Consider the following 25400-nt stretch of genomic DNA (forward strand, 5'->3'; position numbering starts at 1 on the left):
CTCTGCGTCAGCCGCTGCTCACTGCGCCGCGCCAGTACCAGCCGGGACTCACCCGCAGCTCCATGCCTGTGCCCGGCTCGACTCGTCCATCCTCGGAGAAGAGGCAGGTACGTGCCACCTGTCGGACACTGGGGAGGAGGGATGCGGAGGTCAGCGCCGTTGGAGGTTCAGAAAGTGAGGTGTCAACGACAGCCTGGGTAGAATGGGCACCAGAAATGTAGGGCGAGTGCCAGCTGTGCGGAGGAGCTCCAGCTGTGGGTGCCATTTGGGGGGCGGGGGGGAGTGCCTGCCAGCTGACAGACCCGGGGTGCCAGGAAGAGCCATCTGTGTGCTGATCAGTGTGTTCTCCGGAAACGCTGCTTGGGCAGGTCCAGGTCTCTGTGCCCTGGGTGGTATATGGCCTGAGAGTGACGCCTGGACACGGCCAGCCCCCTCCGCACTTACTCCACCCTGTTACAGCTGTCTCTGGTCAGTTCGAAGAAGGGGTGGGGGTGGGAGGAGGGCAGCAGTTAAGTGAAAGGGGAGATTTTCCACCAATCCCAAACCAGAGAGAGGCATCTTTGAAATTCTCACCAATCTCAAACCAGAAGCAGGCACGCGGTGCTCCAAGGTAAGTAACTTCTACTTAACAGCCAAGGGAAGCCCAGGCCAACCCATTTTAGCCGTCCTCTGAGGAATGAACACCTACCTCCTGATCTGCCTTTTAGAAGGGGCTGAGCTGAAGATCGTGGTGATGTTCACCTTCCCAAGGCACCAGCATAAGAAGGTCCCCCAAGCCCAGCCCCGTAAAGTGGAGGAAAAGAGAGCTGGCTGGGCTGGGGTTGGGGCATTCCCCCACTCCTTTGATACTGTAGATGCATACCAAACTGGAGTCGGAATGAGGACTGGAATGAGGGCCAGGGACGAGGGCGTCCTCTGATGTGCATGACCGAGACCCAAGCTGAGTCAGTGGCCTCGGCTGAGACAGGGTGGAGGCGCCATCCTGGGTACTCCCAGTCCTCAGGGAGAGCCACCGGGGAACAGGAGACACCGACCGGGAGCCCACAAGAGCACCAAGGCCCAAGAGGTTAAGAATCCTGCTCCCTCCTCCTGTGAGCCTGCCCAGCCCAGCTCTGTGGCCTAGGAATCCTGAGCACTCCTACAGGTAGAGTGGAGCCACCCCCAGAGCAGCTTTCTCCTGGTAGCCTGGGGGCAGCGGCACTTGCTCTATTCTTCTAGGCAAAGGGGGAAGGAGCCGAAACAGGCCTGGCCCTTCTGGGTTGGATGGGCTGGACATCTGGGAATACAGCAAGAGTCATTTGCCCTCGCCAGTTACGGGACATGGACCAGGTCAGAAACCCAGGGAGCTGTCATCTGGCGTTAGAACACAGCACTCCCAACGGGTAGCCCAGAGGCCCTGTTCTCCCGAGGAAGGTCTCCCTTGTAGGTGCTCCGATGCATACCGCCACTAACTATAACAATAAGTGGAAGTAGTAAGCATAACCATTATTATCGTCTATTGCCCTCTTAACCATGGGCCAGGAAAACTTGCAAATATTATTCTATTTAATCCTCATAATTGTGACGTATAGAACTATTATCCTTTTCACTCCTGTTTTACAGATTAACTCCCTAAGGTTCTGACAGCTTAACGTGCCTTGCCCACGGTCTCAGAGCCGATCAAAGGGAATGAGCTGGAATATAAGCCCAGGCCTAGAAGCCCATTATAAGAGTTTGGACTGAAGACCTGAGAACAGGTCCCGCCCACCTCTCACTACCTGTGGGCCCTGGACCTCTGGATCTACTCCACTTGTAAAGGGAGGACAGGGAGTAGCACTTGTAAATGAGAGGCTTCAATCTCCTCTCATTCTGTGAAGGACACCTCCTTCTCCATAGCCTTGCCTCCACTCCCCTCTCCCCAACATCCCTCTACCCTCTTTCCAGTTCTGTTTCCCCTGGGTCCCCCTTCTGTCCATTTCAAAATGCCCCCTCCCCCTTCAGAGAGCCCTCAAGGGAGGGCTTGCCACTGCCCCTTTAATTCTCGGGCTGTGGAATGCAAGTGAGTTGAGCTAGCCATCTCTGTGAGGTCAGATAAGATACTATATATATCGGAGACAGTAACCTGAGCTCCGGATTACCCAGCCCCAGTCACACTCCAGCCTCGCGGCTCTCCACTGCTCTCCCTGCCTTGCTGGGGAAGGAGAAGCCCCCAGATCCTGTTCACTGCCCCCGGACACAGGTCAGTAGCTGCCGCTGTAGTATGTGAGCTTCGCGAGGCCGCTGTCCAGACAGCCCTGGGTGTTTGGGGGAGCATGTGATGGGCTGCCCAATGGGGCCCGGAGGCTGCTGTCGGCAAGACTGAAGGTGAAGGCTCAGAGGAGGCAGGCAGAGGCAGAGGAGGCAGTGAGGACAGAAGAAAGATAAGCCCTGGAGGAAAAGCAGGGAGACTGGGACTCTCCCCTGGGGAGGCAGCACCAGAATTGCTCAGGACAGAGGTGATTCGGAAAGAGAATTTAAGGACACCAGTACTGCCTGAGGGCCCACTCCTTTGCCTTTTCTTGGAAGTGTAGAGATGCCTACCCCCTCCCAACCCTAAATCAAGAAGCATGCTATAGAGATACTACCCTGGGCCCACCCCCCTTCTCCACCAGTCAGGATTCTTGCCCTAATACCCAATCTCTCTCACCCCTTCACCCCTCTCCCAGCCCTTGGGCAACTACTAGGAGCAAGAGAGACTGAGATGGACCCAAATTCCCTTGACTGACCCCCGTCCAAGGCATGCCAAGAGGATTAGGCACTAAACTGGTGGGTCCTTGGGTGTAAGCCACAGAGACGGAGCTACTAGTGACAGGCTGGAGGGAAAGGGGGGGGCCAGACTGAGGCTGCTGGGGACTGAGAGGCGTACACAGAGCTCCTGGAACATGCGAGCACAAGTAGCCCCCACCCCAGTCCTCCACCCTCTCTGAATCTATCACATCTACCAGAACAGAACCTCGACCTAGGAGCTGATGCCTGTGCCCAGACAGTGCCCAAGCAGATAGGAGTTAAGGGTCAGAGAGTGTAGATGAAGGGAGACAGGACCCCTCTCTCAGCCTTCTTCTTCTTCTTTTTTTTTTTTTAATGCTTTTTATTTATTTCTGAGAAGAGACAGCATGAGCAGATGAGGGTCAGAGAGAGAGGGAGACACAGAATCCGAAACAGGCTCCAGGCTCTGAGCTAGCTGTCAGCACAGAGCCCGACGCGGGGCTCGAACCCACGAACTCTGAGCTGAAGTCGGATGCTCAACCGACTGAGCCACCCAGGCGCCCCTCTCTTGGCCCTCTTTACCTTTCAAGGCCAGCACATCAGTGGTGCCTCATTCCGATGGTGTTAGCAAATGGCTTTGGGAAGCTCTGAGGTCAGCACTGTGGAGGTTCCCAAGCACCTGGTAAGACTGGCTGGAACTCCCCACTCACCTGTCCTGGAGAGCTGGGTAGGAAGGGAAGGCCTGAACTCTGTTGAGGCATACCTCAGAAGCCCAGCTAGGGGCTCTCTACCCAGGCAGTGGCAAGGGCACTTCACCCCAGATAGCAGAGTGGAGCTGGGCAGAGAGCGGACATGAAGGCTGCTGGGACGTGGGGCATTACCCATCCCCTACCCTGGGGGCCAGGAGTGCCTGGGATTCCTGGGGAACAAGTCCCTCCCCCGGCTGGGCAGGTTAGGGAGCCCTTCACGTGAGCAACAGGAAATGACAGTAGCTGACGCAAGGGGGTTGGCTGCCCCAGGGAGATAGGGCTCATTTCAACCCCTGACTCATCTAGCCTGGGTACACTGGGGAGTGGGCCAAGCTGCAGGAGGGGCAGGAGGCTGGAGGTCATGTCCATAACCAGGCCTTGGGCCGAGGGCCCTGGCTGCCCAGGGGGCACTTGGGAGCTTGGCACTAAAGGTGAAATGGAGGCCTCTTGGGCCATCTCCTGGCTGATCAGAATTGTACTGGCACTCAGGTTGCACCTGGCTTCGCTCTCGTTTGCCGGCAGTGGAAACTCGAAGGGCCGCTCCTGCGGGAGCCTGTACCTGCCACGCTGCTGCCTAGACAGTGGACGCCTGCATTCCCCCTGCCCCAGACCCCGTGCCACAGGTCTTACCCTGTGCAGCTCAGGGAGAGGCCAGGGAAGTGTGACATAGGGGGCTGCAGGGGTAAGGCTGGCTTCAGAGGGGCTGTTAGGGGACACAGCATAGATCCCCATCCAGTTCTGCCACTGCTCACAATGTGACCTTGGAGAAATCCACATCACCTCCCCCATCGCTGGTGGGTGTTGCAAGTGAGCACAATAATGGCCCCCGCTGCATAGGGCGAGTGTGAGAATTAAGCACGTTAATGCCGCGTGTCCCAAAAGTCTTCGTGCAGCTCCAAACTGTGGTAACTTCAGAAACATGAGTGCTATATGCTTCAGAATTTCATTATTTAATTTGTCTGTTTTTTTGACTTTCAAGCAAAAGGGGTCATTTCAGTGTAACATAAATCATTTAAACCTTCAAGTGATGTTTGCCAGTTTACATTCTTTCTGCTAAAGAATCCAAGACTAAATCCGCACTGAGACTTTGAGGACACTCGGTACGAAGTTCACTCAGGAGAGCGCCAGGCACCGCATGTCCCTTCAGGAAGCTGAGTGCTCTGGGCAGAGGAATGAAGGCAGGAGCACCTCCAAAGAGGGGGAAACAGCAAAGTGAGGGAGGGAGAACTCTGGCAGAGCAGGGGAGGGTGGAGGCGCCCCTGCGAAGATGGAGTGGAGGAGCTTGGCAGGTGGAGTGCCCCCGCTGTCCAAGGTAGCAGGCACCTGGGGAGGAGTTGCCTAGAGCCACATGCCTCTACTTGCCAGCTCTGGGTAAACAGCAAAAGGAGACGGGCAGCGGGGGCCCTACGCCAGGCAGAGAGGGAGACAGGGGATCCCAGCCAATCAGCTCGCCTCCCACTGCCCCGTGAAAGGGCCATTCAGTCCAGCCCGTTCCTGTGGCAACAAAGAGACTCAAAGCCGTGTGAGTGCCCCTCCTGTCCCTGTCTTGCGCAGCAAGGCTACAGCCAGGGCCCAACCTGCTCTCCCACCCATGGTGTATTCTGCAGTCTCCAGGGACAGCCGTGCCAGGTAATGCCAAGGGGCACCAACCCAAGCTGTCTGCTCACCTGGAAGGTGCTGGCACTTTTCTCAAGAGCGAAACTAGGGGTTAGGGGAGGGGACAGGCATGCTCAAGGCCTCAGCCCCAAAAGGGACCCTCTCCCCAGACAGGGGGAACTATAAGCCAGATGTCAGCACTGAGAGTCAGCTTCCAGGGAGCTGTTAGTGATGGCCTGACCCCCTGCCCAGGGCTGCCTTGGCAAGGGGGACGCCTGTCACTTGCCTGCCAGATGGGAGCAGACAGGAGAGCGAGATTTAGGAGCCATCCTGGGACTCTATGGGCCAAAAGGGGTGACTCTACTCTAGCCGCATCCCTTCCCAAGGAATATTTGTGGGCCTTCCCAGGGTTGTCTGTCTCTGTCCCCTGTCGTTTGTTTGGCCCCAGCACTTCTGCGTCATTAGCAGGGCCAGGAGAGGTCACGAGTTTGGGGCACTGCCTGCAGAATACCAATTCCCTGGGAGCCTTAGTGTGGAGGAGGGGGAGTGAGAGCCTTGGGGAGGAGGCATGAGCTCATGCCCTTGGGGGTGGGGGGAGGAGGTTGTATCTGATTGGCTGCCCGGTGTCCCAGAGCCCGGTTCCTGAGACCTGGAGTCTCTTTGACTTTGAATTATTGATGGAGTTCTCCAAAGTGAAATAGAGCAAGACTAGTCCCACGCCCCTGCCCCCCGGTGGCTCTGTCTGTGTCTCCCCCTGGCCTCCCTCAGCCTTCATGCCCTTCCTTCTCTGAACCCCAAACACTAAGCAGATGGAAGGAGACCTGTGGTCCCCTCACCCCCAACCGGACACAAGATCCTCTTCCGGGTACTTTCTCCGAGCAAAGAGCGGGAGCCGTGCTAGAGGCGGAAGCACAGTGGGCAAGGGCATGTGTGCAAGGACGGGGGTGCCCAGGCCAGGTGGGAGAAGCGTGCACAGTAACTGCAGAGCAGGCCTTTCTGAGCCAGCCCAGACTGTAAACTTCTGCAGTTCTCTGGCGGGGTGTGCAAGTTCTGTTCTCGGGTCCACCAGGAGGTGGCCACCTGCTGACCTCCCACCCCTGCACCTATCCCATGCCTTGCACGGACTGAGTTTCTAGGGCTCTCTGCCAAGCCGACAGCATTTAGGGCCTGGCACCAGCTCCTCTCTGCCCCAATGGGCTGGGCTGCCAGCCTAGGGCAGGCTGTGGGCTGCCCGAGCCAGTGTCTGCTGAACAGCTAGCTTCTGCCCACTGCCCGCTCATCCACACATCTCACTGAGGGATGCAGGGGAAGCCCGGTGCCCAGGGCTGAGGTCAGAGGCCAGCCAGGCCGGGAGACGGCCAGCCCTGACATTATTATAGGCCTACGAAGGAGGAGCCCAGAGCCTGACAGGGGCCAGGGCAAGAGATAATAACCACTGTCATAGTTGAGAGCTTTCACGTGTTATTATTTCATTTATTCCTCACAACAGCCCTGTGAGGTAGGAACCATAATGATGGTGATTATACTCCCAGTACAGGTGAGGAGATTGGGGCTCGGAGGAGCTAAATGACTAGTGCAAAATCACCCAGCGAGTCAGTCACGGGGCAAGTCAAAACCAGCCCTGCACCACTACTCTGACATTCCTGAAGGGTGCTGCCCCCACCCAGGGGCCCCACAAGAGCCCCTGAAGTCCTCAAGGCAAGGGCCCTGATCCTACTGGTTCCTCTCTCCAAAGCCCTTTGCCCCCCAGCTCCACTGTAGATACAGCCTGTGCACCTAGGGTGATGAAGGGACTCTAGTGGATCCCAAGTGAGCCTATACCTGATGGGGAGGGTGAATCAAAGAACAGCAGGAAGCACACTGGCCTAGAAACCCAAAAGGCCTGGATTCCAATCCTGGCTCTGCTAGTGTGTGACCTCGGGCAAATCGGCGTCACTGTTCCCGTCTGTACAACAGAGAGGTTAAAACAGATAATTCCTTGGGACCGTTACAACTCCTCAATTCAGAGATTTCTGTGTGCCTTCGCAAGACCCACCTCCGCCGGAAAAATGGGACGCAGCAACTCCAATACTGCCTGTAGTGAAGGATTTTAGCCTCTAGGGGGCCCCCTTTGCACAAGTCATCACCCTTGAGCCGGTTGGGTTGGACGTTGGTAGAGGAACCCCTGGAGGCCATACATACACTTTAACTCCACTTAGAACAGAAGAGTTCCGTCTGTGAAGGGGGTAGTTTCTACCACACGAGGTCACCACACAAGGTGACCATGTCCAGGCAAGAACAGTGGGATTGGTTCTGGAGACTGGAGTCAAGTCCTCTATCCGCCACATGCTCTCTCACCACTGCCTCCCTGGCCCCCGTTACTTCCTCTCATGAGCCTCCTTTTCTTCAGCAAGGATCTGACCAAGTGATCCTCTGGCCATTTCAGCTCAGACAATGTAGGATCCCAAAAAGAGTCCTGCCCCTCCTTGAAACAGGAAAGGAGGGAAGCAATCTTAATTCTTAAAGTGTCCAATGTTTTTCTAATCCAGGGGTTGAGGGCCTCAGCACCCTCCTGAAAGCAGAGGAGATCTGGGTTGGAATACTGTGAGTCAATGGCAGGCCTGTGAGGTCGGGCAGTCCCCCCCTCAAGTCTGGGCCACTGCAAGGGAGCACTCGGAGCAGGCAGGACGTGCTGAGAGCCATGGCCCTGTGCGGTTTATAAAGGCCTGCTCATGACTCGTGCTCTCACTCAGGGGTGACTCGATGGGTGCGTGCAAACCTACACAAACTTGCATGCATGTGCGTATATGCACATGCACGGGTGCCTTTCTTAGTGGTGGGCCAGCCTCTTAGGGACATGGACAGCATGGCCTCTGGTTGAGGGCTAAGATTCTGTCCAGCTGGGGATGACAAGCAGGTACAGGAGAGCCTGAAACCTGGCAGGGCCCTCTGACAACCGCTCTGCTTGTCTTTCAGCCCATGAGGCTCCCAGTCCCCGCTGAGTGCCGCCCTGAAGGATGTCCCAGCTCTCCTCCACCCTGAAGCGCTATACAGAATCGGCCCGCTACACAGATGCCCCTTATGCCAAATCGGGCTATGGCACCTATACTCCCTCTTCCTATGGGGCCAACCTGGCTGCCTCCTTCCTGGAGAAGGAGAAGCTTGGTTTTAAGCCAGCCCCCCCAACCAGCTTCCTCACCCGTCCCCGTACCTACGGCCCCTCTTCAATCCTGGACTATGACAGGGGCTGCCCCCTGCTGAGACCCGACGTCATCGGGTATGGTAAGCATGCAGAGAGCCAGACTCGCGGCACTGAGCGGCCTTCAGGGAGCGGACTCAGCGGGGGCAGTGGATTCCCTTACGGAGTGACCAACAACTCCCTCAGCTACCTGCCCGGGACCGCCCGGGACCAGGGTATAACCTTGCCCCAGAAGAAGTCCAGCAGTCAATCAGACCTGGCCCGGGATTTCTCCAGCCTCCGGACCTCAGACAGCTATCGGATAGACCCTGGGAACCTGGGCCGCAGCCCCATGCTGGCCCGCACGCGCAAGGAGCTGTGCGCACTGCAGGGGCTCTATCAGGCGGCCAGCCGCTCGGAGTACCTGGCAGACTACCTGGAGAACTATGGCCGAAAGGGCAGCGCCCCTCTGGTGCCCACCCAGGTCGCTACCTCTCGAGTCCCTGAAGTCCTCAGCCCCACCTACCGACCCACTGGCCGATACACTCTGTGGGAGAAGAGTAAGGGCCAGGCCCCTGGGTCCAGCCGCTCCAGCTCCCCAGGGCGAGACACCATGGTGAGTTTGCCCCGTGGGGACCCGTTGACGGGCTGGGGGGGGCAGAGAATGATGGCAGAGAAGCCAGATTGAGGGAGGGACTCCCCATCTGACTGATGATTCAAGGCAGAGGTTTTCTTCCCAAACCTCATGACAGCAGCTCCCGCAGCCCAAGCCAGAGACGTCACCACAGCAGGTCTAGGACCCTTGTAGCTTGTAGCTCGGGGCCTTGCTCAGGGACTCTCCCACTCTCCCCAGGACGCCCATTTCAGGACGCATGCACTCGACGAAGACCCAACAGCACTCTCGGAAACGGTCAGCTACCCCCACATACACTGCAGTTGTCACCCTCCATTTTGCCACCCAGCATGCCAGGGTCCCCTGCAGGCCCTGGACCCTCCCGGACTGCATGCTGAGGCCCCCAACCTGCCAGTGCTCCCTGTGGTAAGAGAGGCCTCCCCTGCTCTGGTGGCATCTCTCCTCCTGCTTGGGCTTTTACTTCCCAGCCTGGGGATGTGGCTTAACTTTTGGGCATAAGACATCAGGGGGAGAGCGGCTCCCCTCTGATTGACGCTGGTCCTGACTCGGGACCAACGTGTCTGGACAGCAGTGTTCATCCGGTAACTTTGGAGAAAATGGGGGAAATTTTCGTCTGGGGCTTTAGACCATCCCACACCTCTGTATTTGGGTGCTGCCTGGGCTAGAATGAGGGAAGAGGACCTACCAGAGACGGCAAGGGCTGGCTTGCATCTAATCCCTGAACACACCTCTCTGGGTACTGACTACATTCTGCCTTTTCTTTAGTTATTAGCGTGCCCATAAAGCGGCAAGCTCTCAGAGGCTGAGAAAGAAGTCCTACCTCTAGATCTCTTCCCATGTGCCTAGCACTGTGCAGAGTTCGGCTAACCTGCTGATTACAAGGATGGGTGGGTAGATGGACGGATGGACAGACAGACAGATGGATAAGCAAGTGGTCAGGAGAGCTGGGTGTTGTATTTCTTTCATTACCTTAGGTGCCAGTCCCCTACTTCTAGGACAGGAGCCTTTTGGAAATAATAGTTGTGCCACAGCAAGAAATACATGCTGCTTTGTGGGCTCGTCCAGACACATGGAGCAGGGGTACAAAATAGGGGCAGGGCTTTGCATCATAGACCGTTAAGCCTATCATAACTAAAGGTCTCGAGAGGACAACTTTGATGACACTAGACAGTCTTGGCCTCGCGGGGCTGTGTGTGAAGTGCCATAGGAGACTTGACAAGAGTCAGTGCCTCCCAGGACACCCAGAGCCTGACAAGTCAGGGGCGGCTGTGCTGCAGGACCAGTGNAGCATGACTCCCTTGGACATGTCTGGCGTGGCTCATCTCGGGGGCAATCAGGAAGCAGCTCTCGATGGAGGGGCGGGGGCCCTAAAGGAGGCTCTGAGAGGCTCCCTCCCTTTGCTCAAAAGAGAAGGGTTCTCTGAGGTCNGAACCTGCCCTTTTTGATAAGCTCTTCAGGTAACCTGTAAGCAGCCTGAGGTTTGCAAACCTCCTCTCCACAGACTAAACTACAGACCCATCCTCAGCCAGGGCTTCTGTACTGGGCATCAAACTCCACTGGGACTCTGCCTCCTGCCTGCACCAGCACTTCCCAGGAGTCTGCTGCCCTCCACCCCTCCCACAGGGGCACCTCAGCCCCTCCTCCACCTCTAGGGCCAGAGGAAGGGCGTTTTGAGACAGGACCTCTGACGGATGGCAGACTGCCCTGGGGCAAGCTCAGCCACCCTAACATCCCTCTTTCCCATCCAGAAACAACTCCCAGCACACTTAAGTGGCCAGTAACAGCCTACAACGGAGCTACAGTCTCACCCTCAGCTTCCCCGACCCGTGGGAAAGGCCCTTGAGGGAGGGTCAGTGGCGTAAGGCCCCGATTTAGCCCCACACCCCCTCTTCACCACTCTCAGCCTCACTTCCTGTTGCTGACCCCACCCCTGAGGTGTGAACAGCCCTGCTGGGGGTGGGGGGGGGTGGGGGGGGCCTGGACCACTTCTTTCTAAAAGTGGGTCTAGTGTCTCTTCAGATCTCCATTTGGGGATCTCACCGTCTCATTCATTCATGGCGCTCAGCCTACTAACAGCGCAACCTTAGAGAAGCTCCTTAATGTCTGAACCTGTTTCTATAAGATGAGTGTTCACAGTTCCCCCCTCATAGACCATTGTGAGAAATCAAAGGCTGTATGTCACAGAGTAGGCGCTCAATAAACGTGCTTCCTCCTTGTACCCTTCTGGGAGCGCCGGGAGGCAAGAGAGATGCAAGCCCTGCCCCAGCGCATTCACAACCAGCTTGGGGAAATAAGTTCTTAGAACCACTGTGATAGGAGGCAGCGCCAGGCATGGTTAGGCGTCATAGGTGGTGGGGAAGGGAGGGGTCATCTGAGGCTGGAAAGAACAGTTTGCCTCTAACCTTAGACACCTCTCATCTGAGCTCTGCTTCCTCCTCCATAAAAGGGCTTGGTCGTGCCCGCCCTGCCCACCTCACAGGGTGCTGGGAGGCTCAAAACAAACAGCGGATGTGAAGGAATCTGAAACCTATAAAATGCTATGGAAGAGCATGATAGGAAAGGGGCACTTGGCAGCTGAGTAGCGTGGGGAGGGAGGGGACCGGGAGGAACAAAGGTGAGGAAGTTGCAGGGCCCGGTGTGATCTGACTCCTCTGGGGTCCCCAGGGGCAGGCCTAGCCCCAGGGGCTCTCCAGGCAGCTGATTTGAACTAGCTGACATTCATAAAGGGAGGTCAAAAGCAGGCCCCCACCAGGGTGTAAAACAATTCTAACCAGACTCATTTCCCTCATTAATAGTAACAACCAACATGAACTTAGAAAATTACAGAATCAGCTGAGCACGAGGAAGGGGCTGGTAGAAGGGGTACGTGAATCCTGAAAAACCCCCCATGCTTGCACAAGCACCAACGAAACACCAGTCCACCGGAGTGCAGCTCTGTCTAGGATAACGAGGGCTGCCCCAGGCTCCACCTTCTGTTTAAAATGCAGACAGATTGGAGGGGAGGGACATGATAGTTCAGAACCGGCAAAAAAAAAAAAAGGCTTTCACTACCACCCCCACCCATTGCCTGTGGGGACTCCAAGCCAAACAAGGTGGGTTGGCCCTGCAGAGAGCCAGGAGCCCAAGCACCCAACCGGTCACAGCCCCCTCCGCCCCACCTCTCCTGTTCCCTGGGCCTATGGAAGGACAAGCTGTTCCCACTGAGCCCTGCCAGGGCTGCGCTTTAACCCCTACAATCCATCCTAATCCTCCCCCGCCCCACCCCTCCAACTGCTCCCTGGCATTCTGCCCGCCAGCCTCAGCCCTGCCCTCACCCCGCCCTGCCCAGGCCACCCTGTCCTCTAAGAAAACTGGGGTTGGCCCAGGGCCCTCCAGAGTGCAGTCATCAGGCAGAGTACCAAGGGGTGAGGCTCAGAGCCTGCCCGACCTTTTCCCCCCATGCAGCCTCTTCCAGACCCTTGCCCTCTGCTCTGAAACCTGTTGCTAGGAGGAAAGGGTCCAGGAACCTAGACTACCTGGGTCCTATTTGTCACTGGGGCTGCTGACTCATCTCCCAAAGCCTTGGTTCCCAGCTGTTCAGTGACAGGGAGATTATATAAGCGGAGGTCATGTGATTTTTCTCTTGGGTGGGACTTTGAACTTGACTGCTGCCATGCAGTGAGCAGGGGTTGCTCCAAAGAGAACAAGGTGAAGACGGCAGGGACTGCCCTGGAAGTCCTGGGTGAGAAGCAGAGAGGTATGACCTTCCTCTCTCTTCTCCTGCCTTCTCCCTCCGTTTACCCAGCCACGCCGAGCTGCATCCCCGCTGTCACATGTGTCCAGCTTAGCAGCCTGAGACCCTGGGGATGCTGCCCTCACCCACTCAGCAACCCTGAGGAAGCTGAACTTCCTAAGGGCTTGAGTCTGTGTTGACAGCATGGGAAGGTCACTCAGAAGAGACCTTCAGCCAGAGGATCCCTTGGCCAGGACGGGTACTGGCTGCTGAGAAAGAAAGGAGAGTCCGTTTGGGGTTTGCATTTACAGTCGGCAAGATCTGACTGTCTCCATCCCTGGAAGACTGGCTATGGCTGTCATCTGGCTGGTGGCCCCACTGCTGCCTTACCCAGGTTCAATTTCTCAATCAGGGCCCGGCGTCATCCTCCCTGCCTCCTCCCCCTCCACCCCCACTCCAGGACGTCTTCATGAGTTTATGTGGTACTGGGGTGGGGCTCAGCAATGTAGAAGTTAATCCAGGCCTGGCAAAATGTTCCATGCCCACGGGGGAGCCGCTCCACTGACCATCAGCTACGGATATGAACATCATGTTCGGGGCCCAGAGCTGCACACGTGGTCCCCTGCACCCTCTCACCTCAATGGATACGTAAAGCTGGCACCCACACAGAAACATAAGCAAGACAGGGAAGTGTGTGGGCCTCTGGAATCCAGCTGGTTCAGGCCAGACTGCCCAGGGGCTCAAAGGAGTACAGAGCTTTTGGCCTCCTGGGGTCTGAGTGATTCAGGGAAGCAGAGGGCCCTCCTTCCCCACTGTGAGCTGAAAGTCCAACCCCATGAAGGACTCTGAGCCCCTACCAGTTCAATCCGTCAATCAGGCCACCACTCTGTCCATGTGTGACAGTAATAGAAGGTGCTTGCTTTGCGGGGAAGCAGGGCTGCTGGCCTTGAGGCATTTGCCTGGGCCTGCTGCCGTGTTTCCAAACCCTGAACCAAGCTGCCACGAAGATCTGAGGAAGCAAGATACTCTCAGTCCTGTCCTCACAGTGATAACCCTGACTCTCTGCATTCTCCGTCCACACCAAAAAAGATGGGAGGGGAGAAAATTTTTTTTTTTAATGTTTTTTAAATTTATTTTTGAGAGAGAGAGACAGCGTGAGCAGGGGAGGGTCAGAGAAAGAGGGAGACACAGAATCTAAAGCAGGCTCCAGACTCTGAGCTGTCAGCACAGAGCCCAACGCAGGGCTCGAACCCATGAACCGTGAGATCAGGACCTGAGCCAAAGTCGGACGCTCAACCGACTGAGTCACCCAGGCGCCCCGAAAATTTCTTAACCTACAGGGAAGACAGGCCAAGCACAGGCTTCTGCGAAATGGCAGTCTCCGGATGCAGGAATGAGCCCCGTTCAGGAGCCGCAGAGCCATGCAGCCGGAGCCAGATTCAGATCCCAGACTACCCATCCCACTTCAAGAATTGGCACTGAGGAGAAAGCGTGTCGTGGGGGGGGGTTGGCCAGTTGAGAAATGAGCCACAGTTCTTTGCTGGTCGTGTCCTGCGGCAGACAGACCAGCCTGACAAGACCGGACTCCATACGAATTCTTTCCCCTCACCCCCAGCTTCTCAAAGATCGCCCATCCAGGTAGCTTTCCCCCGTCCGGGCCCCTAACCTTCTACACCCCAGGAGAGAGGGAGAGAATGTGCCAGCAGAATGCCAGGGTGTCCTGAGGTGTGAGTACTCACATCAGTCGCCTAACTCATGGGGCGAGAAGCCAAATGGTCCAGTGGGTAAGCAGCTGTCAGACAGCACTTAACCACAGCACGCTTATTCAACATGCAAATCCAGACTCACCACACCCTGTGAGGCTCAGTGGGACTTCCAGGATACCCAAGAATCCTGGCCCCCACTAACAGATGAGATCAACACCATTTATTAAGCACCCACTAAGAGAACCCACAGTCCTGCCCCTCGGGGGGTTTCAGTGTGATGGCACAATCAGTGAGTCTTCTAAGACCATTTACAGAAGCCTTAGAGACACTTATAAAACAAAGACAAACATATTAAGAGAAATTAGTACAGTGTAAACTGAACACTAGTAGACGGAGGGTATGCAGTAATGGGGTGTTTTGAGCTGGGTGGAGCTCTTTAGAGAGGGCTTTGTGGAAGACACACGTTTTGAGCAGAATTTACAAGCAGGTAATTGGCAGAGAGCAGGAAGGACATTCCAGAATCTCCTGGGAGTTGTTAAAAGCATGGGTTTTGCCTTAAGACAGGCTGAGGTTCAAAGCCCCACACCGTCACTTATTAGTTTTGTGGTTCTGGCGCATCATTTGACCTCTCAGGACGTAAGGCCCTTCATCTAGAAAACAGAGGTAATCGTTTCTACATCGTTGTGTTAATTAACTAAGTTAACTAGGATGATATATGTAAAGCGTTTGGCCAGTGCCTGGCATTTAATAAGTCCTTAATCAGTGGCAGTTTTGTTGTCTAAGTGAGAGGAGGCAAGTGGTGAAGCAGAGAACTAAGAGCAGGTTGGTTAACAGCAGGGATCACAGAAGAGGGAGGGTGGTGGGCATGGGAGGAGTCTATGGACAGACAGCCTCCCAGACAGCTCCCTCAGCTTCTGGACTGGAGGCAAGAGTTGAGTGCTCTAGGTGTTCAGGGGCAGACGTGTGCTATGATCAAATGCAAGAACTCCCTTAGGCTGTGTGGGACTCACAGGGAAGAATGCGCCTAGAAAGAGGGAAGTATGGAGGAAAAGGCCATCGCAGTGTGTCCAGGATTTGGTCACTGAGTGAAGACGGTGGCTGTGGGGCTCGCCATCCTAACATGGGTGCTCTCAGTCGCCATCAGTTTGGAATGCCCGTGGCTCCTTCCTCATGCCCACTCCTCCATACATGTGTCCCCGGCACATTCCCCATGTGGCTGTGGTCATGTGTGCAGTGCGCGTGTACATGTGGGGAAGAGCACGCCAAGGGGAACAGAAGGAGGCCACAGATGAGTAACAGCACACACTGCTGCTTCTCAGAGTATTTTTAAATGCTAAAAATACTGGCTAAAAATAGCCAGCAGGCTCCAAACAAGATACTTTCTCTAGGCAGATTCCGTGTGGGTCCCTGATAGGTGAGGGGGGTGCGGGGGTGGAGCATCGAAATAAAACGCAAAGACCTCTGCTCTTCAAGCCTTGGCGCCCTTCGGGTCAGAGCAGTACACTCACCACCCCACCACCCCGGGCTGAGCACCTGCTTCCCCGCCGTGGTGGTAATTTTCTTCCCACCTCCCAAAACAAATCAACATTTGAGATTCTGTGAGAGATGCAGTTGGGTAACTGGACAGAAGTCAGAAAATGTTCTTCCCTGGGGCCAAATGGGACAGTGACCTATTGTACTTTATAAAATAGGAGCAGTGCCTCTCTCGATAATGGGCCGAGCCAGGGCTGGGGTGGGGTAAGGGAGCTCAGCGCCGACGCCGCGGAAATCCATCCTCCTAACCGGGAACCCTTCGACCCTCGCGGTTTGTGTGGCTGTTGGGCTCCAAGAAAGCCTGAGTCCCCACCCTGAACCCCGTGCAAAAGTTTGTGCCTAAGTGCATCCACCCCCCACCCCCCACCCCCCCGAGGAGAGAACGGCGCTTTCACGGGTTTCACCAAGTGCTCCGCGGCCCCCAGAAGTCAGAAACTGTGAACCGCCTGTGGGGGGAAGCTCACCGGGCTGACACGGTCCTGTGGAGTCGTGTCCATCTGAGCCCCGACCCAGAGGCCGGCGCGGGAGCTCGTCCCGCCCTTCTTGGGGACCAGGGTTCTCTGCGGCCCTTGGGGTCTGCAGGCCGGGGGCGGCCCAGGCCGGGGACCTAGCAGCGGGAGGCGCGGGGGCGAGCGGGGCCGCGCGCTNCTTCCCAGCCCCCGCCCCTCCTTTCCCAGTTTCTCCCGGCAAGGAATGCCCCCTCCCCAGGTGATCTCAGGCTTACTCTCGGCCCCCTCCCCTTGTTGAGGTCCCAGCCCGAGCACCCCGCCTCCCCTCCCTCTTCGAGACCCTGGCACCAGGTGGCCTCTGGGCTCTTAATTCCTGGCACCTCTCAGGACAGGTGCGGGAAAGCGTTAACCTTGACTAGTTCTCGCTCTGCGAGCGAACCGGCGGCACGCGGGACGCTACGGGTGTGACTCCTCCGAGCCCAAACCCCAGCAAGCAAGGCTGGTCGGAGGGGAGCCACCTCGTCCTCACTGATCGCAAGTGGCCCTCTCTCGGAGGGTTAGGAACGGTGGTCCTTTGACCCCGCGAAGGGCAGAGGAGTCGCAGACAGGTGAAAGAGGGCAACTTCCGTTTTCCTTCTGCGCCCTTTCCAGTTCTGCTAAGTGGGCACTGGGTCCCTCCGGTGAAGTCCACCCCCTCTCCCCGCCCCGTAACGCTGGGGCTAGAGCCTGGGCACTGCCCCCTTGGGGAAGGGAGAAGGGGCCAGAGCTTGACAGATCTTATGTAACAGGCACCAGCTCCACGAGTTGGCAGTGCGTGCACTGCCCCGTGCCAGGGCCACACCAGGCTCCTTGGCCACAGCCAGGACTCATGGCTGAGGATCACGGCACAGGTGAAGGAAGCAGGAGAGCCCTTTACCGGGGTCTGGAGTGTGAGGACACAAACCTCCATCAGCCTTGCTTATGTGACCCATATCCCCAGATGCGTCCTCCCCAGTAACCCAGAGCGGGCTCTTCCTGAGCCCCCTGCCCCATCAGGGAAGGTGAACGCTGCCTCTTTACTAACTGGGGAGGTGATGTCTACCTTTTAGAACCGTGGCTGCTACTAAGTCGGGCTTAGGTTGCCTGATGGCTCATTTCGAGGAAGTTCTTGATCCGGACTATCGCAGGCCTTTGCGTATGAGCTCCACGTAGCAGATGGAGTCCCTTTCCGTCTCTCCCCGTGGGCCAGAGAAAGGCTCTCGCAGTGTGGGGGGTCTCCCGTCCTCTCCAGTTCCAGCCTCTCCCTGTCAGCCCTGAGGTAGGATTGTTTTCCCCATAAGAAAGGTCACCCCTGGGACATTTTGTTCCTCTCTGGAATGGAAAGTGCTGACTTTCCCTGGAGCTCCTGATTTCCTATTCATGGCAGAAGAATATCTGGCTGGGCATAGAACAGCCCTGCGCTCCCCTCCACACCCGCCCCCCGACTCCCCTTATCCAACGGCCTTCTGCACAGAGCGCCTAGAAATTGGCAAGTCGTTTTGAACTCAGGAAATTTTAGGCAAAGGCACGACCCACCCCCACCCCCGACAAAAAAAAGACGACTAGCAGAGGGTCTGGCGAAGCCTTAAGGGAGCCTTCGCCATCTCTCCACCCGCCGGGCCATTAGTAGGGGTAGGTCAAGAACAGTAACCATAGGTGATGACGTGTTCCTCTTGACCCTCGAGGTGCTGGGTCGGAGTTAAAAGTGCCAACACCACAGAAGTGCCTCCAGTTTCCCATTGCCCCTCCCCCATTAGTACCGGGCGACCACTGTCTCCGCTGAAAGCCCACCTTGGTGGACACTGACACCATCACCCGTGGTAGAATGCACCTGCAGCTCCTTTAGACAGGTGCCGTCTGAGGCACAGGGTAAGAACTAAAGCACTGCCAAAAGTAGGCAGAGTGGCTCTTGGGGGAGGGGAGAGGGAGTATCCTTTCAGGACGGGGCTTTAACGTTTAGTTTCACGTTTAGTTTCGTTTAACGTTTAGGCAGCAGGGGTGTCCTTCTCTGGGTTCCCCTGAAAATGCTGATAAGGTCTTTGTCCAGGGAATTCTCTCTGTTGTGGCCTCCTCTCACTGGAACCTCAGGGTTTAGACTGTCAGAAAGGTAAAATTTAAATTTGTCTTTGGGGCCATACACTGCTAGCGCCGGCAGAGTTCACGGATACTTAGGTCCACCCGCTGCCAGTAAGTTTTCCTCTCTGACTGCAGGTGGAACCCAGGTCTCTCCTCTGAGTAGATGTCCTTCCCTGCTACTGTTAGACCTGTTAACTGGCAAGGAGGGATCCTCTTACTTGTGGGATCAGCAGGGCAATTCCTGAGAAAAGCCCTCCTTCAGCCTGCCCCTCCCCACCCCACCCCCTTGCGCCGACAACCTCATGGGCTTTGAGCTGCTGACAGCCTCGGAGGCTGTCAGCACACAGCATGAGTAATTTTAGCTGAGTTATTTCAGGCTCCTGTTCTGATCAGGGCTGAGCTGGCCCCACGCATGCCCCAGTCAGTGTTGCTCCAGAGTTGCCGGGCTCCCACTTCCCCTCCCTGAGAGAGGGGGTGGCAGGCTCCTCTGAGCATTGTTTCTTTAACCCTTTGAGCCCGAATGGTTTGATTCCTGGGAGGTAGGGCTGGAATTAGCCAAAAGAGCCGGATAAACAATACTCAATCCTCAGCCTGGCAACGGCCGTCTCGCTCCAATCCCCTCACCAGCCTCCGCAACAGGGACAAGAACGAGTGGCACCTCCAGCCAGGTGCTTACCTCTGCCTGGCCACAATCTGTCATCAGAAGGGTTCCCAGCCAGTGACCAGTCAGGATGCTGAAACCCGAGCCAGGAAGGGAGGCCTCTCCCAGGCTCTAATCAGCCTCCAGGAGCTGAGCTCAGCGGGAAGGAATTTCACCTGTCTCCCAGCAATTCGGAACCACAGGTGGGCTGGCCAACTTCAGTGTTCCCCAGCTGAAGCTCTAACTCAGTTCAGGTGTTTTGCCATTGACCATTTCAAGAACTCCTTGGAGGACCTGTTGTGACAGCTGCTTCATGTATTGGACATCTAGGGACAGAAAAGTGGGTCGTTTGAGAGAGCGCCTGGATTTGGGACCTGGAGTTCCTTGTAGCTGGAATCAAATACACGAGTCCCTAGTCTCTTGTTCTAATCTCTGGCCTTAGAATGAAGAGCGATGTAGAGATGGGGGAAACACAGCTCAACAAAAGAAAGGAAAGCCCTTTTGTTTTTGCTGTTTTTTGAAAATGACAGGCATCCTTCAACCCTCTCTCTCAGCATGCACATAGTCTAAAGTTGGAGGATAACGTGTATGCCAAGTGCTCGTGGCCCCAGCTGGCACCAAGCTGCCCGGGAGGGCCCACCACAGGCCCAGCTTCTCTGCCTTCAGCCTTATACACCATGTGTCCTTTGCTTACAGAACTCTAAGAGCGCCCAGGGTCTGGCTGGTCTTCGAAACCTTGGGAACACGGTGAGCTCTTCCCAGCCCACTTCCTTCCTGAGGCCACCCCCTCCTGTCCCACCTGGGACCACCTAACCAGAGTTCCCTCCCAGCTCCTGCTGACTCCCCGTCCTCTAGGCCAGTGGGGACGTGCCCTTCCTGGCTGGTGGCTCTTAACAGAGCAGCTGGGGCTGTGCCTCCCTCTTTGCCCCGAGCAGGAAGCACTGCTGAAGGGAAGTTGCCCTCGTCACTGTCAGCTGCATTCCTGGGTCCTTCTCCGGAAGGACACCCATCACTTCCCACCCACTCCTGTCCAGCTCGCCCACACCCGTTTGTACATCTCTACAGTAAATAACTGGTTACATCACCAGCAATCTACCTCACTGCACCCCTTTCACTTGCAAAAAGAGGAACTTGAGGCTGTGGGAGGGTTTGCTTCTGGAGTAGATGAACCAGAGGGCCTTGGGTACTGCGTACTGTGTGAGCAGACAGGGGCCTCTTCGCTCACGGTCCGGACGATCTCTTGCAGTGCTTCATGAACTCCATTCTGCAGTGCCTGAGCAACACCCGGGAGCTGAGGGACTACTGCCTCCAGAGGCTCTACGTGCGGGACCTCAGCCACAGCAGCAATGCCCACACGGCCCTCATGGAAGGTGAGGGCGCGCCCGTGGCAACTCTCTCCGCTCCTGCTGCCCACCAGTAGTCCGTGTTCTTTGCGTATCCCTCCTGTTGGTCTTTCTTTGGCTTCTTTTTGGTGGCTTCTTTTCTTTGGCTTCTTTTCGAGTTCCTTCCAGAAAATGGCTCACCTGCCCTCCGTGCCCCCTCTCTCCTCTCCCCTCCCTGTAGAGTTTGCAAAACTAATCCAGACCATATGGACTTCACCCCCCAACGACGTGGTGAGCCCATCTGAGTTCAAGACCCAGATCCAGAGATATGCACCACGCTTCGTCGGCTATAAGTAAGAGCCTTGCAGACGCGTCCTCTCTGGGGTGGGAGTCAGCCACCGCTGACTTGTAATCAGAGGTGTCGCTCACTGTCCTTTCTTTGGACTCAGTCAGCAAGATGCTCAGGAGTTTCTTCGCTTTCTTCTGGATGGGCTCCACAACGAGGTGAACCGGGTGACGGTGAGGCCTAAGTCCAACCCTGAGAACCTCGATCACCTTCCGTAAGTAAGAGGAGAATGCTGTAGGGCAGAAAACCTTTGTGAACTTGAGCTCTTTTGCTGACGACTTTGGGGTTAATAATTTGGAGAGAATTCTTAAGGACTTAGATCGATGGATCCTTAAACTTCTCCTGGCATGAGCCCTGACCCTCTCTCTGGTTTCTTCCTAGTGATGATGAGAAAGGACGACAGATGTGGAGGAAGTATTTGGAACGAGAAGACAGTCGGATCGGGGGTAAGTGCGTGAATGGGAGGAACGCCTGCTTTCCCTGAATACTGCTTTTGCCTGAGCAGCGAATGAGCATGAAAAGCCCTAAGAATCGCCCTCCCAGGGAACCCTCCTTGTGCCCGGCGGCCACGGGCAGAGGCAGGAGCGCTGAGAAGGGACGCAGCCCAGGGAAGACGTGTGCTCCTTCTCCAGGTTTAAGCTTCGCTGTCCCATCTCTTCTGCAGATCTCTTCGTTGGGCAGCTAAAGAGCTCCCTGACGTGCACTGACTGTGGTTACTGCTCTACCGTCTTTGATCCCTTCTGGGACCTCTCGCTGCCCATCGCTAAGGTAGGTGCCCCCGTTGCCCCACGTTGGAATCTCCCACTCTTACCTTTTCACGTCGTCGACCTCCGACTCTCTGTCTCCGCCAGCGAGGTTATCCGGAGGTAACTTTAATGGACTGCATGAGGCTCTTCACCAAAGAGGATGTGCTTGACGGCGATGAAAAGCCAGTAAGTTCCCCTTCCGTGAGGGTAAGAGCATGCATACAAGAGACCTCTCTGGGAAGGACCGGTCACTAGCAGATCGAGCCCAGGAGTTGCTGGGCTCGGCCTGTCCGCCTCTCTGCCCAGTCCTCTGTAGCTCTGTTTGTCATGTCTTTCAGACATGCTGCCGCTGCCGAGCCAGAAAACGATGCATAAAGAAGTTCTCCATCCAGAGGTTCCCAAAGATCTTGGTGCTCCGTATCCTTAAGCTTCCCCCCCACCACCAGCAGGGCCTTGCCTGTAGAGGGTGACTGGGGGCCTGAGTGAGGGCGAGCAGAGTAGGACAGAAGGAAGCTTGGTAGACTTTCCTTGCCCCGTTTGCTCTTCTGCCTCTGAGAAGCACATCGCCCTCTTAGGACCCAGGCTCCTTTACTGTGACTATTGTTGCCACCCGCTCTGTCCTTGACTCACATCAACACCAGATCTGAAGCGGTTCTCAGAATCCAGGATACGAACCAGCAAACTCACAACATTTGTGAATTTCCCACTAAGAGACCTGGACTTGAGAGAATTTGCCTCAGAAAGCACCAGTGAGTATTCTGAGCTGGAAGGGCGGGAACCAGGCACAAGTGCCTAAAATCCCGATGGGAGGCCGAGAGGGAGAAGGAAGCTGCTGAAGAGCGAGTTATGAAAATCAGGAAGAGAGACAGGAGGGAGAGGAATGTGCTGGGGGCCTGAAACCTTGTATTTCCTCCTCAGACCACGCTGTTTACAACCTGTACGCTGTGTCCAATCACTCTGGAACCACCATGGGCGGCCATTACACAGCCTACTGCCGGAGCCCGGTGACAGGCGAATGGCACACTTTCAATGACTCCAGGTGAGGCCACGGTCCCAGGGCCTCCTGGCTCTCACACACCCGTACTCACCCATCCGGGTGGCTTCCGCTTGACTGGAAAAGGTCAGAGCCAAAAGGCCATGTGATCTATAGGAGTCCGCTACCCACTTGTAGAATTTCTGGAAGACAAAAGAGGTTGGCTTTGGGGGCACAGTAGGGAGAGAAGCTACGGGCCCTCACGACTCCCACAGCCACGCGGCTTGTGTCCCGGTGGCCCGCTCATCAGGGCTCTGACTTTTCCCTGCTCTCTCCACAGCGTCACACCCATGTCCTCCAGCCAAGTGCGCACCAGCGACGCCTATTTGCTCTTCTACGAATTGGCCAGTCCACCCTCCCGCATGTAGCAGCAAGGAGCTACATCCCTTTCTCCCTTCCCTGTGGTGGCCCCACACCCTAAGTTTTTTTTTTTTTAAAAAAACCAAAAAAAAAAAAAAAAAAACCCTGACAAATAAGAGAAAAATAAAGTAAACTAAAGCTGCCGAGCAGGAGTTGCTGCAGCCTGGTCAGGGTCTGGAGCACGGAGCCGGGAGCCCCAGAGCCACACCTGGCACGAAGATCGACAGGACACAGAGCCCGGAGCCAGCACAGTGTCCCCTCGGCTTCTCTCGTTTGCGTTTTTAAGCTTGTGGTTTTTTCCTGTGTGTAATAAAACAACAGCGGTCTGTGGGGAGAAGATCCTCGTCCTGCTGCCCTTCCCGCGCCCGGTCCTCCCGAGAAGACAGCGCCCTCTGGAGCCTGCTGGGAGGATCGCCACCTGGGAGCCCCGGCGCGGGAGTCTGGCCCGTCTTCCTTCGCCTGGACTCCGCTCACCAGTCCAGAAGCAAGAAAACCCCCCATGAGCCAAGAGCCCTCTTAACGCTGCTAACTCCAGGGGGACAGACAAGGGGACGACTTTGGGACAAAAGCTGATTTGGGTTTTTAAAAGCCCAACTTTTTTCTTTTTTTTTTTAAATTACCATAACTAAAGCTTTCAGACTGGAGATGCTCTCCTTCACGCCTCTTCACAGCTGGGGCATTGTGCTGGTCATTGTTTGTTTTTTAGTTCTTCAAATACAGCTTTTCTAATGCTAGCCCCCAGGGTGCTAGGCGGGTGTTGGCCAGGCCCTAAGCACAGCCACAGTAGACCGGGGATCTAACAAGGATTTTGTTTTTGTTTTTGTTCTGATGTTTTGGATGGAATCTAGTTGCCTCCAAGAATTGTGCCTTATAGCATTTGGGGACCAGGGGGCAACTGCCCCTCCCTGAAATATCCCTCAGCCTCTTCCCTTTTCCCCAGTGCCATGTTCAAACCCGCTGGGGGAGAAGGGGGTCGTGCCCGTTGCCCCTGGCTTGTTTGGCATCGCAGTGAGGTGAAGAGGAGAGCAGGTGGAAGGAGATTTCTTATGGTAGCGTATTGAGTTTTCCCCGCCCACTTCCTCTAGGCCACCCCTGGTCTACTCCCCAGCTATTTGAAGGCTAGCACAGGCCCCGAGAGCGTCTCTCGCCTTTAATTTATTCCCTCTTAATGTGCTCCTTCTGACCTTCGTGCCCCCTTCTCGGAGCCTCCTAGACATAGGCCCTTTGGACCGAGTTTCTCAGGGATGCCCATGCCACCCCTCAGCCCCTCCTGGCATCGGTCTTCAGTCCCACCCCGGGAGCTGGAGCCTGGGTGTTCGGGGACATCTTGCCTCAGCCGTATGATTCTTTCCCACGGGCGTGATCTTGCCCCAAGTACTTGTGGACAAAACTCGGTGCTGTCCCAGAGAGTAAAGGTGTTCAGCACCAAGGCACAGAGCTCTGTGCATCCACACGGGTGGGCCCCACTTTTGTGCCCCTTGGAGCCCGAAGCTTTCCAATGCTCCCAGGAGGCATCAGAGAAAGACGCCCCAAGTTTAACTGACCTGACCCCTCCTTCCCCAGGGAAGCCCTGTCAACCTGAGCCAAAGGGCTGGGGTGCACTTGTTTACTGTGTAAGCAAGAGTAGAAGAATGTCTGATGTACAGTGGAACCTTGTACAGAATAAATAATAGCTTTGAGGAAGTTGGTAAGTGACGGCATCTTGATTTGGGAAGGGTCTACACCCGGGAAGAGCTCTGAGCCTGTTAGTCGCTACCTGTGTTACTGCTCCAACCAGACTGTAAATTCCAAGTTCTTGAAAAAGTTGCCTGCTTTCTAGTCTACACTTCTCAACTCTACAAAACAAATAGTACACATTTGAATGCTCTGTATTCCCCGATCAACATTTTGCCACGCTTGTTTCCATATACTTTGTTCTCGGGAGCCAAACACGTAGCGGTGGGGTGTCCTCACCACCTCTAAACACATCGACACGCGTCTCCTGAGAGCAAGGGTGTTCTCCCACGGAACCTCAACATCGTCTTCACACCGAAGAAAATTAGCATGTTTACTAGACATTTCCACCGTCTGCCATTTAACTGCTGGTGTTGGCACCTGGGGTTCTGTTGACACTTGGGCGCCTGTGCGGACCTAGGATGAGCCACCACTGGTCTCTCCAGCAGAGGCTGGTGTAACAGTGGCCGCACCTGAATGTGGAGGAATGAAGCCTTGACCCTTGTTGGCCTATTAATACCTAGAAACAGCTGCTTTTTTATGTTAAAGGTTTTGTTCTCCAAAGTGCTTTTTGTCAAGAGTTAAAAAACAGATTTAACCCTTTAAAGAGAGTGCCTCTTTGGGACACTCGGAGACTGTGTCCTCTGGGGGCTTTTTGGGGTTGGGTTGTTTTTTTTTTTTTGATGTGTTTATTATCAAGAGACCGAGCATGAGCAGGGGAGGGGCAGAGAGAGGAGGAGACACAGAATCTGAAGCAGGCTCCAGTCTCTGAGCTGTCAGCACAGAGCCCGACACAGGGCTCAAACTCACGGCGCGCAAGATCATGACCTGAGCTAAAGTTGGACTCTGAACCGATTGAGCCACCCAGGCGCCCCTCCTTTGGTTT

The 25400-nt window shown here is 55.7% G+C and overlaps 1 protein-coding gene across 4 annotated transcripts; it reads left to right on the plus strand.

The window, feature by feature from the left end:
• The first annotated feature begins 41 nt into the window (after positions 1-41).
• USP2 (ubiquitin specific peptidase 2) lies at positions 42-24484 on the plus strand. 4 transcript variants are annotated; one of them, XM_077776781.1, is made up of 14 exons: positions 42-107; positions 8025-8842; positions 9080-9265; positions 19691-19741; positions 20241-20364; positions 20558-20669; positions 20766-20876; positions 21044-21108; positions 21327-21430; positions 21514-21594; positions 21747-21825; positions 22050-22157; positions 22327-22447; positions 22722-24484. In XM_077776781.1, exons 2-14 carry the CDS (start codon positions 8066-8068, stop codon positions 22807-22809), a joined length of 2007 nt encoding a protein of 668 aa, XP_077632907.1. In that variant the 5' UTR covers positions 42-107; positions 8025-8065; the 3' UTR covers positions 22810-24484. The 4 variants fall into 4 exon arrangements, with proteins under 4 accessions (XP_077632907.1, XP_077632925.1, XP_077632932.1 ...); XM_077776790.1 differs by lacking the exon at positions 42-107 and adding an exon at positions 2133-2218; XM_077776799.1 differs by lacking the exon at positions 9080-9265.
• Positions 24485-25400: the final 916 nt, after the last annotated feature.

Source organism: Crocuta crocuta, unplaced genomic scaffold (genome assembly GCF_008692635.1).
Source record: "Crocuta crocuta isolate KB4526 unplaced genomic scaffold, BGI_CrCroc_1.0 scaffold271, whole genome shotgun sequence".
In the NCBI taxonomy this organism is placed as follows: domain Eukaryota; kingdom Metazoa; phylum Chordata; class Mammalia; order Carnivora; family Hyaenidae; genus Crocuta; species Crocuta crocuta.